Source organism: Mobula hypostoma, chromosome 4 (assembly GCF_963921235.1).
Source record: "Mobula hypostoma chromosome 4, sMobHyp1.1, whole genome shotgun sequence".
Classification (NCBI taxonomy): Eukaryota; Metazoa; Chordata; class Chondrichthyes; order Myliobatiformes; family Myliobatidae; genus Mobula; species Mobula hypostoma.
The window spans coordinates 158,853,225-158,866,814 of NC_086100.1; the positions used below are offsets into that span (position 1 = coordinate 158,853,225).

At 40.0% G+C, this 13,590-nt stretch overlaps 1 protein-coding gene across 4 annotated transcripts in view; it reads right to left on the reverse strand.

The window, feature by feature from the left end:
• Positions 1 to 972: 972 nt before the first annotated feature.
• Positions 973 to 13,590, reverse strand: part of gstcd (glutathione S-transferase, C-terminal domain containing) — a 222,097-nt gene continuing 209,479 nt past the window's right edge. For all 4 annotated transcript variants that reach the window (XM_063046825.1, XM_063046823.1, XM_063046824.1 and 1 more), the window contains 2 exons: positions 6,477 to 6,546; positions 973 to 2,857 (listed from right to left, as the gene is read on the reverse strand). In XM_063046825.1, coding sequence (XP_062902895.1) covers positions 2,718 to 2,857; positions 6,477 to 6,546 — 210 coding nt within the window. In that variant the 3' untranslated portion in view covers positions 973 to 2,717. The remainder of the gene's footprint in view (positions 2,858 to 6,476; positions 6,547 to 13,590) is intronic.

Sequence of the window (13,590 nt, forward strand, 5' to 3'; positions counted from 1 at the left end):
CTGGTTCATCCATGACTTTTGATCTGGGAATGTACAGCAAGTTTTCATAGGTACACACTCATCCACACAGATTTTAATGAAGTCAGTAACAACTGCGGTATACTCACGCAGATTCGAAGATGAATCGCTGAATACAGTCCAGTCCACCGTTTCAAAGCAGTCTTTTAAGTGCTCCTGTGCTTCCCTTGTCCAAGCCTTCTTGGTCCTTACTACTGGTGCCGCAGTCCCCAGTCTCTGCCTATACTCAGGGAGTAGAAGTACAGCCAGGTGATCAGACTTTCCGAAGTGTGGGCGTGGAATAGGATGGTAGGCATTCTTGACGGTGATCCAATGTGTTGTTTCCACTGGTACAAGTGATTTGTTGATGGTAATTATTTTGTTACTTTTTCAGGCAGGCCTGCTTAAAATCCGCCAAAATGATAGTGAAGGTGTCAGGGTGTTGATCCCATTGCTCAGATCATCTAGAGCCTGTTAGACATTGGCCTGAGGTGGAATGTACACAGTTAACAAAATGATCACTGACATCTCCCGTGGCAGGTAAAATGGACAGCACTTAATTGCAAGATATTCCCAGTCTGGTGGGCAGGATTGGGACAACACTGATACATGTTTGCACTAAGAGGAGTTGATCATGAAGCATACACCACCAAATCTGTTTTTGAGAGACATGACAGTCCTATCCTGATGGTGTACAGTGAACCTGTCAATCTGAATTGCTGTGTCCGGTATGGAAGGGATTAACCAGGATTCTGTGAAACAAAGAATGCATGTGGTCCTAAAGTCCCTCTGATACGGCACCCTTGCTCTCTGAGGTCTTCGATTTTATTCACTAGAGGCTGTACGTTTGCCAGCAAGATAGTCAGTATTTGGAGCCTGAAACCTCGTTTTCTTAAAAGCACCTGTATTCCTGACCTGCAGCTGCCAGGAATCCAGTGAGAAATGCAGCCACAATTGGCATTATTTCCATCGGTTTTAAGCAGAAAAAGTTTATTCAATCATATTAAGACATTTTCATTAAGTGTACAGACCTTGGAAGCAATTGTGATTCTCAGCTGCATCGAGCTGAAACAGGAATATGTAATCACATCCATCGAACTGTGTTGCACAAGATCACTGTTCCCAAGTCACTCCGGAAGTATAAAAAAAGGTTAAACTATAGGTTATAGTTTAACCTTTTGAAAATAAATATTGTTTAGTATCTTGGATATTCAGTATTTCCTTAAATTATTTTGTGCAACTTCTGAAGCAAAATTTTGCTTGCAATTTTTTTGGATATGAATACATATGGGTAGTTCAAGTATAATGCAAACTTTTGTGAACACGAGAACGTCATATTTTGTTGGTGTGCAATATATTACATAACGTAGTAGGCTATTGATTTTAAATATAAATATTAAATTTTAACTTCATCTTCATCTAGGTTAATACACATATACCCGTTCAATAAACTGAAACAATCTGCATTGTTGCTTTCCAAGTGGCTGTTTAATCAAAATATTTAGATGGGGTTTTGAAATTTTCAGAGGAGGATCTAGTGATCCCAAGGAAAACAACTAATATTAATGACTAATATTAATAGACATTATTACAAAGTAATGGCAATTCACTTGAAACACTCAAGTTGTTAATCATACATAGCCCTTGGCTAGAATCAAATTCCATAATATCAGAACAATTCTGGAAATATCAAGAATATTGTGAATTATGTCTATCTATATTAGAGCTATATTACTTTCTTAAAACTTCTTAAAAATATGTTAGTTTTACCTACCTAACATTGATTCCAAGTGTTTGTCCGTGCTAAAAATACATTATCTTACAAAAGAAAGCATTCAGAAAAAAAATAAACAGCTAGAAAATAACACTCTGCTTTTACCAAAGTTGAAATATTGAGATGGGATGACTTCACAGAATCCTCAGCAGCATGCAGTTCACTGAGGAAGCAGAAACATGCCCACAATAATCCATTAGCAGCGTCCTTCTCAAGTACATTCTCAGATTTTCAACTTCTACTAGATCATATTTTCTGATTCTGTTATTTTGTTGGTTGAAATACATAGGAAGAGTGTGAATTTTATAATCCAAATAATTATAACATGCAATAAATCAGGAAAAGTATCTAAATATTCCCAATTATACTTAATAGTTTAGTTACTTCTATTTATCAGTCAATTCATAGAATAGTAGTTTAAAAGGCAGTGAAGTGCAGTGAAGGGGAGAGGCTTCTTTGTTAAAATATGTCAGATTGTGCAATCAAAGGTTATTTTCCATAGTTACACTTAAGTCATTGTGGGAAACCATAGGTGTAGGGATATTCCACCATAAGCAATGACTCATGACCTCATCGCTGCTGCTGTTGAGTATGGAAAAAGGAAGAACTAAAAGTAAAGTGGATGCTAGAAATCTGAAAACAGAAATTGTTCAAAATACTAACCAGGTCAGGCAGCATTTGTAGAAAGAGAGAAAGAGTTAAAAAGTCAGACTGTAAATCATTCATCAGAACTGATTACAAACTTGAAACATTAACTCTGCTGCTCTTTTCACAGATGTTACTTGATTTTCAGCGTTTGCTTGATTTTAAAATTCCAGCATTTTAAATTTTATAATGGTAAAACGTTGACTGACATCAGGTTACACACAATGAAACAGCTCATCTTTCTTGATGGCAGAGCAGTTTATTTGTTGTCTTCGGGCTATTATGTAGTTAAACTAAGACTTTAGACTGAACAACTACCCACTATCAGGTTGTTTTTTGGTGAACAGCTGTCTGGTTCCATGGATGTCACATAGACCTTGTACCCATGTTCCTCTGCAGACCAGGCTCGGTCCAGATCCACAAGGCCCATGCAGTTCTTCCCTGTGAATAAAGAAATTTCATTAATATTTTTGTTGGTAACCACAAATCAGTAAGCCATAACCCGACATAAAAATAATTGGGTGTGCTGGTTGTTAATAGAAATAATACATTTCACTGTATGTTTTTATGTATATATGATAAATAAATTTGAATCTGAATCTGATCTGAAAGGTCATTGGATCTGCCTTTTTTGGAACAGTTTAAATATTATCTATATAAGGAATGTTAACTCCCTGAGAAACACTCTTTGTATAAACTTACAGTGAGTCATAAATTGAATTTGTTGGAACTGCATTCAGGGCATTTCACAATTTAAATAACTTAAAGTGTTTAATAAACATAACTCATATTTGATGAAAAGCATCAAATTCAGATTACAAAAAAAGATGGTAAAATTAATTTTGTTTTAGTCTACTTAATATCTAATAAGCCCAATAAAATAAACAGACTCTTGCCATAGTAACAACCATGGTGGTAATTAAATAACTGCTCCAAAATTGATAACCACTCATTATGTTTATTGAAGTAGTTTTCCCATGTGGGTTAAGAGCACTGCAGCTAATAATGTCATGCTTTCACAACACTTAAGTGTTCACTTTGACCCGAATATGAACCAAACATGCATCAGAGTGTACATGGCTCAGTTATTTTAAGTTTTCTGCATGAAATTGAATTATTGGCTTAAGATACTTCCTAAAAAATTCAAGTTATTCTGAGCAACACACAGAAATGCTGGAGGAACTCAGCAAGTCAGGAAAAGAGTAAACAATCAATGTTTTGGGCCAAGACCCTTTTTCTAGACCGAGATGGAACGGGTGGGAGATGTCTGAATTAAAATATAGTGGGAGGGGAAAGAGGCTAGCTGGAATTGATAGGGGAAGCCAGGTGTGTGGGTAAGGTCAAAGTCTGGAGAAGAAAGAATCTGATAGGAGAGGAGAGTAGCCAATGGGAGAAAGTGAAGGGGCTGGGGACCCAGGGGGAAGTGAAAGGCAGGTAAAAAGAAGTAAAAGGTCAAAGTGGGGAATACAGGAAGTGGGGGGGGGGGGAAGAGAAATTTTGCTCTTTCCAGAAGAAGAAAAAAATCGATATTCATACCATCAAGTTCGAGGGTACTCAGATGGAATATAAGGTGTTGCTCCTCCACCCTGAGAGTGGCCCCATCTGGGCACAACGGGAATGGAAATTAGAATTAAAATGTTTGGCCACCGGGAAGTCCTGCTTGTGGCAAATGATGCAGAAATGCTTGACAAATTGGTTCCCCCAATTTATGACAGGTCCTTCCAATGTAGAGGAGGCCGCATCAGGAGCAACGAATACAATAGATGACCCTATCAGATTCGCAGGTGAAGTGTTGCCTCACCTGGAAGGTCTGGGCCCTGAATGGAGGTGTAGGAGGATGCGTTCGGGCAGGTGTAGCGCTTAGGCCATTTGCAGGGATAAGTGCTTGGAGGTAGATTAGTGGGCAGGGTCAAATGGACATGGGAATAGCAGAAGGAGCAATCCCTGCAGAAAGTGGAGGAGGTAAAGAGATGTTTAGTGATAGGGTCCCTTTGAAAATGGTGGAAGTTGTGGAGGATAATGTGTTGGATGATGGCGTTTAGGTTATTCTGCTCAGCACTCTTTCCAGGAGTTCTGTTAACCCTCCACAAGTAGTTATAGCCTCCTTGTTAATATGAATGAGATTGGAACCTACTTTGGTTTGGAATCTTAGACCCAGATGTCCAATGGACAAATACAGAGCCATAAAGTTATACAGCACAGAAACAGGCTTTAACTCAACTCAACTTGTCCATGTCAACAAGTTGCCTTTTGAGCTAATCCCATTTATCTGCATTTTTCTCATGTCCCTCTAAAGTTTAGAGTCTAAACCTTCCAATCCATGTACTTGTCCAAATGTCTTTTTAGACATCTGTAAGAAAATAGATTAACTAGGCCAATGGAACATGAAATTCATAAAAGAATTCTTGGATCAAAGTCATTCCATACCAGGATCTGGGTTTTGGTTGAGTTCTCAATGATGGTTTAGAAATCTCCTTTGTTTAGAACTTTCCTCTCAGTGAAGACATTTTGTGAAACATGTCTATGTAGATTCAACCTTCTTTTACAAAGGTTTACGAACTTTTAAGGAGCTGAAATTGCAACATGGATGCTTCTTTGTAAGGTTTAAAGGACAGGTTAGGGGTAAACATGATGCTGACGTATTGCTGGAGCAGAGAAGGAACCTCCTGTGCTCCTAGCAGCTACTGATTATGGAAAGCAAATAACCTTCAATAATTTCCAATAATACAACCACTAAAGTGGTCTTCAGCAAATTGTGTCAGTTCTGAACTCTAATATTAACCTTAGCTAAGCTTCACCTGGAACCTTCAAGATCATCCTAGAATCAGCCAGCAGAGACTGGATAAAACAACAAGCATCCTTCTGTGTTATACTATTCCATAATTTTACAAGGCTTACAAAAAGAAGTACATTTTCCATCACTGTGCTGAGAGATTTAAGACTGTAATCTTGTTGTCATCAAATAAATAAAGTGAAGATACAAAAAAAGAAGACTTGACTGTAATTGGGTGTGACTTGTTCAAGACATACACTGCGGTTTTCCAATTGATATACCAGGCCATATACCCAATTATCCCATGACTAACATTTTATGGGAAAACTGCTCATGCAGAAAACATTCCTTGCCAGCAGCTCACAGGTTGGAAATAGGCAGATACTGCTGCTTCTTAAAGACTTGGAACAAAAGCTTAGAAGGTAGATGGGGAGATTTGTCAGACAAGCACTGTAGAGGAGTAAAAGGCAACATAAGTGAGCATTATCAAATGTTTTAATAAGAAAATCCCTACTATTAACTGAAAGTAAAATGCATTCAGAAGTTCCAGACAGATATATGCTGAGACGAGCTCAAGTACTCATTAAATATTGCATCTCTCTCCTTGTGGTACACATGATTCTTAGTAGATGTGGAGAGAAAATAGGTCCAAGTTCTAAATGATATCACCAGACTCCTGACTGACTCTGATTGACAGAATTCATCTCAACCTGGAAATTAAAGCAGCCCTTAATGCAGTGGTGAACAAGCAGGATTGCAGCTGATTTGTTTCTAAAGCATCAATCATTAAAGGAAAATGTAAAAAGCTATGGCTGAAATCACAGTGCCTTTGAAAGAAAAACAAGTTGGGAAAAGTTCTCTTGTAAACAAAGAGAACCTACAAATTTAAGAATCATTTATTAAGCACAGGAAGAAAGCGGGTGAAAGGATGGTGGAAGTAGATTTAATTCTACCCTCTAATAGAGATTTGTGAGTAACTGTGAAGGGAAAACTTGTAGGTCAATGGGGAAAGAGCAAAGTGAATGGAACCAAGTGAACAGCTCATTAAAATAGCTGCTGCAGGCAGAGGCACAGAGTACCTAATAGCAACTTGCAGTAGTTATTTCCAAAAATAACATTTTTAAATTGAGCTTGTTGTCCATGTCACATTAATTTGTTGATTCTAAGAGATTACTAGCCTCTATGCTTTGAATAATGGAGCAACCAGTCCTGGCCAAATGAAATACATTCAGTCATTTTCCTCCACCATTCTATAAGGTAGTGTCAGCTATGTATTTGTCCTCGTACCTATTAGCCGGCGCTCAGCAGGGAGTTGAACAGCTGTCTGATCTGCAAACCTGCACAGAATCATGTGTTCCTGCAACAAAAAGAACAATGCAAAAGATTTCAGAATTAATCTTACTTAATTGCCAATGAATAATCACTTAACGACTTCAGAGATAAAGCATATGCAAGAATAAATAAAAAGTATACACAGAAAAATGATTTGGTATTTGAACAGATCCCAAAGGGTATTTCAAAGCATTAACAGTGGGCAACTCAAAATAAAACACCCATTTGTAAATCTACATGCCTTGCAGCTAAATATGCATTTCACTTCCAATGTGAGTTTTTAAAGAAGTATTTATGAATGCACTAATAATTCTTATTCTCAACAATTTTTAATTAGGACAGACAACATCTTGAACCTGAAGCAGTGTGTTCAACTGCTGAAATTACCAGTAACTGCATTACTGAAAATGTGGAGCTTTCACCAATCTTGTTAGGCTACTTTCATATCCATCAGTCTACACTCTAAATAAAATACTATTGCACAGACACAATTATCTTGTTCAACCCATTTAATATGGGTGAATTTTTTTAGATTACATTAATTGCTACTTTCTTTGTATGTTGGAAGCAGTAATACTAATCTGGTCTATATTAAACATATGCAATTTTCATGTTAAAAAGAGAAAGTGTTTTCTTTGATCCAGATTCTGTAAATAGAATAGTCCTGTTGGCGTTAAATTCTCTTGTTGTATTAGTTGTAATATCTAAGCTACGTAACCTAATTAATGAACTAAAGCCAACAGTAATTTTTCTGAACCAATTTCTGTTCTATGTGAAGTGCAAGTACGCTTGAAGCTAAATACATAACACAGCATTTCTCTATCATTTGTTAGAGTTTGTACCAGTGGTTCCAAAATGTTTTGGGGCTACTGCCACCTGGGCTCCCAAACCACATCGCCAGATCCCCTCACTCCCTTTCCAGCCATTACATAAACACTATAAGAATTTTGATTTATGAAGCACAGTGAAAGAAAACAGGAACTGCAAATTCAAAGCAGTGACAAATAATTACAAAAAATATTCAAATCTATTTAACGCTACAAACAAGATAATTTATCCACTTACCTACAATAACAGTTTTCATGAACAACTTTAGAGGATACATTAGTAGCTCAATTATTCACTAGTTCATTGATTTTTCACCTCTCAGAGAGATGGATGGGCTTGCTGCAGTGACAGCAGCTTCTCAACGTCAGCCTGAATGTCACTCAGAAAAGAGTCTCAGATCCCATGTTCAGTAATTTGCAGTCTGTTTTGCTGCTTTGAAGAAAGTTGGACGACTACACTGAGACCATATTCCACTAAATGTAATGTTGAAAAGACAACAAAGAACATTTTGACCTTTTTCCACAGTACAGGATAGCATCTAAAGATTTCTTCCTGCAACCAAAAGTCTTGATATGATTTTTGAACCTTAGCTTCAGCTCAAAGTCATTTTGTAGCGAGATCAGTTCTTCCTCCATCCTTCCTATTAATTCCTCATTGCAAGTGTTCAGGAATGAATTTATTACCCAATCTGGAATTTGAATCAAGAGAAGACCCAGAAATCTATCTGATATGTTTTCATGCAGCTCATCCAGGTAGGCACAGTATATTTGAAGATCATTATCTGGTATTCCTTCTTTTTCTTCCAACTCAGAGAGGTTCGGAAATTGGAAAAGGTCATGATGGCCAAAACTGCACTTAATAGGGTTAACTTGGGACAGAAACCTGGAGATGACTGATTTGATTTTGGTAAGTTTCACATCATTTCCTTGCAATTGAAGACTGATTTCATTAAATGTTACAAATATTTCTGACAAATAAGTAATGTCATACCTAATATTCTTGAGTTGATTACTGAATTAAGCATTTGAGTCCTCAAAGAATTTTATCACAGTTTCAAAAAAATGCATAAAAGCATCTCAAGCGGCTCTCCTTTTGAAACAGTCAAGCATTGAGAGTGTGGGACTTGATTTTATTTACTGCTGTGATAACAGTATTTAATGATCTATGCAGCTGATCACTTTACATTTCTTTGCAAAAAGATGTTGTCTGTGAATTACACGGTGAAAAGTAAAAAATATGTTAGGTAAAGCTTTTTCCGAAGAAGTAATAACCCCATTCTGGTGCCCCATCTGTTGCACAAACAAGAATGCTGGTGAGCAGATTGTTCTTCTCTTTGAAAAACTGCTCAACAACCCTGTAACTGTTTCTATTTCCCTTGCAAATAATTTCATATTTTATATCGTGAACATAACCAAGAAGCAAAGATTTGTTGCCCAGCAAAGCTGACTCATCAAACCGCAGAGCAAATTCTGTTGTCTTAACTATGTTGTACAATGTGTCCTCCACATTCTCAGACATTTTATCTATTCATCTTTGAAAAGAGTTGTCACTGAGCAGAATCGCTTTAATTGAATTGATTCTATTTCTTACATCCATCACATACTTGAGCAGTAAAAATCTTTACATTATGTCTCTGTCTAAATGTGCAATGTGCAATTTATAGTAATTCGTAATAAATAGTATGTACAACAGGACAGTCAATATAGCATAGAAATACAATTGTGTCAGTGTGAATTAATCAGTCTGATGAAGAAGCTGTCCCGAAGCCTGTTGGCCCTGGCTTTTCTGCTGCAGCCCCGTTTCCCGGATGGTAGCAACTGGAACAGTTTGTGGTTGGGGTGACTCAAGTCCCCAGTGATCCTTCGGGCCCTTTTGACGCACGTCTCTGTAAATGTCCTGAATAGTGGGAAGTTCACATCTACAGATGCACTGGGCTATCCGCACCACTCTGAAGAGTCCTGAGATTGAGGGAAGTACAGTTCCCATACCAGGCAGGGATGCAGCCAGTCAGAATGCTCTCAATTGTCTCCCTGCAGAAAGTGCTTAGGATTTAGGGACTCATGCCAAACTTCTTCAACCGTCTGAGGTGAAAGAGGCACTGTTGTGCTTCTTTCACCACACAGACTGTAGGTACAGACCACGTGAAGTCCTTGGTGATGTGCATACCGAGGAACTTAAAGCTGTTCACCCTCTCAACCCCAGATCCATTGATGTAAATAAGGGTTAGCCTGACTCTATTCCTCCTGTAGTCCACACCAGCTCCTTTGTTTTTGTGACATTGAGGGAGAGGTTGTTTTCCACTGTGTCACAGTGATGACTTCTCTGTAGGCTGCTTCATTATTATTTGAGATTAGGCCAATCAATGTAACGTTGTCAGCAAATGTAATTAGCAGATTGGAGCTGTGGGTGGCAACACAGTCATGGGTATACAGAGAGTAAAGGAGGGGCTAAGGACACAGCCCTGAGGGGTACCTGTGTTGAGGGTCAGAGGGGCAGAGGTGAAGGAGCCCACTCTTAACACGTGCTGGCGATCTGACAGAAAGTCCAGGATCCAGCTGCACAAGGCAGGGTGAAGGCCGATGTTTTTGAGCTTCTTGTCAAGTCTGGAGGGAATTATGGTGTTGAATGCTGAACTGTAGTCCAAGATCAGCATTCTCACATAAGCATCCCTCTTCTTCAGGTGTGTAGTGCTGTGGCTATTGTGTTATCTGTCAATCAGTTGTGTTGGTAGGCGAATTGTAAGGGGTCCAGTGTGGGCGGAAGCAAGCTGCAGATGTAGTACTTGACCAGCCTCTCAAAGCATTATTGAGATAAGTGTGACAGGACGCCAATCGTTCAGATATATTACCTTGATCTTTTCAGGTACAGGAACAATGGTGGATGTTTTGAAGGAGGAGGGCACTCTACACTGGGAGAGGGAGAGAGATTAAAAATGTCTATAAACACACCTGCCAGTTGTGCCGCGCACATCCTGAATACCTGTCTTGGGATGCCGTCCGGTCCAGCAGCCTTGCAACTGTCCACTCGTTGGAAACACCTGTGTACCTGATACTAAGGTGCAGGTTGCTTTGGCGGCTCTCCTCGGGGGCTCACTGTCGGTGACAACCAACCGAGAGTAAAAGAGATTTAGCTCATCTGGGAGAGAGGCAGCGATGTTGGCAGCATCACTTAGCTTTGAAGTCTGCGATGTGCAGACCTTTCCATAAGCTGTGTGTGTTGTTGGTGGAGAGTTGTGTTTGGATCTTGTCCCTGAATTGCCGTTTCCCTGCCTTGATGACCTTGCATAAATTGTAGTTGCATTTCTTGAGTTCCTGCTGATTACTGGCAATGTAAGCACTGCCCCACCTGGTAAGGACTGCTCACACAGAACTGCTGATCCAGGGTTTCTGTTTGGATAGACCCTGACCAATATCTGGGGGCCATCATCCTCAATGCACTTCCGGATGAAGCTCATGACCCCATCCGTAAACTCGGAGACATCCTCATCATGAAAGACATTCCAGCTGACTACATCCAGGCAGTCCTGTAGCATGAAGACTGATAGGTCAGAGCAACAGTGGACAGTTTTAACTGTGGCTGCCCCATGTTTCAGCTTCTGCCTGTACATCGGCAGAAGAAAGATGGAGTGATCTGACTTTCCAAACGGCAGACAGAGGAGCACTTCGTAAGCATTGCAGAATGGAGAGTAGCAGTGGTCAAGTATGCTATCTCCCCACGTGCTCACTTAGATATGTTGACAAAACTTCCGAGAGACTTTAGTCAGTGACGCTCTATTAAAGTCTCTGGCGACAATGAAGGCAGCCTCTGGGTGTGCAGTCTCCGGGGTGCCGATGGTCTTATACAGTTCCTTGAGAGCCAGGTCAGTATCAGCCTGTGGTCGAATGTACACAGCTGTGATAATAACAGCCGTGAACTCCCTAAGCAGCCAGCAAGGTCTACACACCACCACAAGATACTCCAGATCCAGAGAACAAAAGGGTTTGAGGTATGCACATTCTGGGGTTCGCACCAAGCATTAATGACTGTAAGGCATGCCCCACCTCTTTTACTCTTCCCAGACAGGTTTTTTGACCTGTCTGCTCGGAACAGGGAGAACCCAGAGGGCTCGTTAACGTGATCCATTATCTCCTGCGTCAGCCAGGTCTCCACGAAGCACAAAACATTACATTCCTTTGTTTCCCGCTGATAGGAAGTTCTGGCTCTCAGTTCGCACAACTTATTGTCCAGGATCTGAACATCAGCCAGGAGTAGGCTAGGGAGCGGTAGCCGGTTAGCACGCCGTCACAACCTCACCAGGATGCCAGCCCTTCTCCCTCACCTCCGGCGCTGCTTCCAAGGTAGCAGAGGTGTAATAAATGAGCCTTCCATGGATCGTGTAAGCAAGGGTTCGCAATGTAGAAAAGGTGGCACATTGCGGGTAAATGCCATCTTCACGATGTTCAGAAAAGTCAGTCTATCATATCTAATGTAACTATCAGCTTCTTGAACAAGAAATGTGAAGGAAATTGCAGAAATTAGCAGTACACTGTAAGGTTCATATGGAGCTTGCAACACAGCTGCCATACGCGGCATCATCTTTAGTCTGGTGACTCATGCAAAACCATACTGTTAACCTCCCTTACTGCTGGCAGAATCAATTTTTCTCCATTGTATTGGGCTTTCCAGATTTAGCAATGAGCAATGAAATGTTGTATGAAGCATACAAACCATCACTGTTTCATTGTGAAGTGCTAGCAAACCTGTTTTGAGGCGTTTTCATTTCTGAAAGTTTTCACAAAGTGACTGAAAATAAGCCAAGTTCTTATTTGCTTTGTCAGAGTGTATTTGCTTCAAATGTTTTCAAGGAGCCTGGATGGTTTCATTGCCCCATTTGTGAAAAAAAAACTTTTTCAGCCAATAGACACATTGCCTGCTATTGGTTGCTTGGTGCTAGTATAAATCCATATTTCAGATACTGTCTACACTTCTTTTTCATTTGGCCTGCTTCTGCCATTTTTGTTATGGATTAATAACTATGGTCAATCGCCTACTGTTGTCCAACCTCAAATGCTACAATCAATAAAGGGGAAGTTATGATGTCATCATAGCTCAGGTAAAACCTGACCCTCTGCCAAAGGTACATAAAGTGGAGCAGCTATATCATAGTTGGGCCATGGGCCAGAGATGCGGTAAAGACCATTCGAAAGGGCAGATTCTGAACTTTACCCCATTGAACCCTGTACACTTGCCTCCTCACCATATCCTTTGATGCCCTGACCAATCAGGAAACTATCAACTTCTACTTTAAATATACCCATGGACTTGGCCTCCACTGCAGTCTGTGGTAGTGCACATCACAGATTCACCACTCTCTGGCTAAAAAATTCCTCCTTACCTCTGTTCTAAAAGGTCATCCCTCAATGTTGAGGCTGTGCCTTCTAGTTCTGGATACCCCCACATGGGAAACATACGCTCCACATCCACCTTATTACTCCCTTCAACATCCAGTAGGTTTCAATGAGACCTCCCCTCCCCCCCCGACATTCTTCTAAATTTCAGTGAGTATAGGCCCAAAGCTGCCAAACACTCCTCTCTCATTAGCAGAATCGTCCTCATGAACCTCCCCTATATCCTCTCCAATGACAACACAACCTTTCTGAGATATGGGGCCCAAAGCTGTTGACAATACTCCAAGAGCAGCCTGACTAATGTCTTATAAAATCTCAGCATTATCTCCTTGCTTTTATATTCTAATCCCCTTGAAGTAAATACCCCTTTATCTTTATCACCCCCTTAGAAACTCTCAGGCCGGGGGGGGGGTTGCGTGTGGAGATGATATCGTCCGCTTTGGGAACCACTGGTTGAAATCCAGTTTATCTTAATCTGTTTGCAAAGATTCTTAAATCGTGATCAGCAAATCATTTCCCCATGAAACATTATGAAATTGTTAACAATCGCCCCAACACCAATGACACCATTAGTAAGTGATCTCCATGCATATCTACACTGACTAATAATGTTCCATTTCTCTACAAAAATGCTCAATTTGCCTAATGAATAAAGTAGAACTGGTGGACCATAAACAGAAATAACAATATCTCTCTTCAGAAATCAGTACAAAGTGTGATCTTTAACAGTAAGAATGTGATAACAGAAAATATTTATAAAAATGACAGCCAGAATAAAACAATAGTTGTTGGCTGTATTTGGTCTCTCTTCCTCCGAAAGATTATAAACAAAATCAAGGGATATGAGGGCTGGG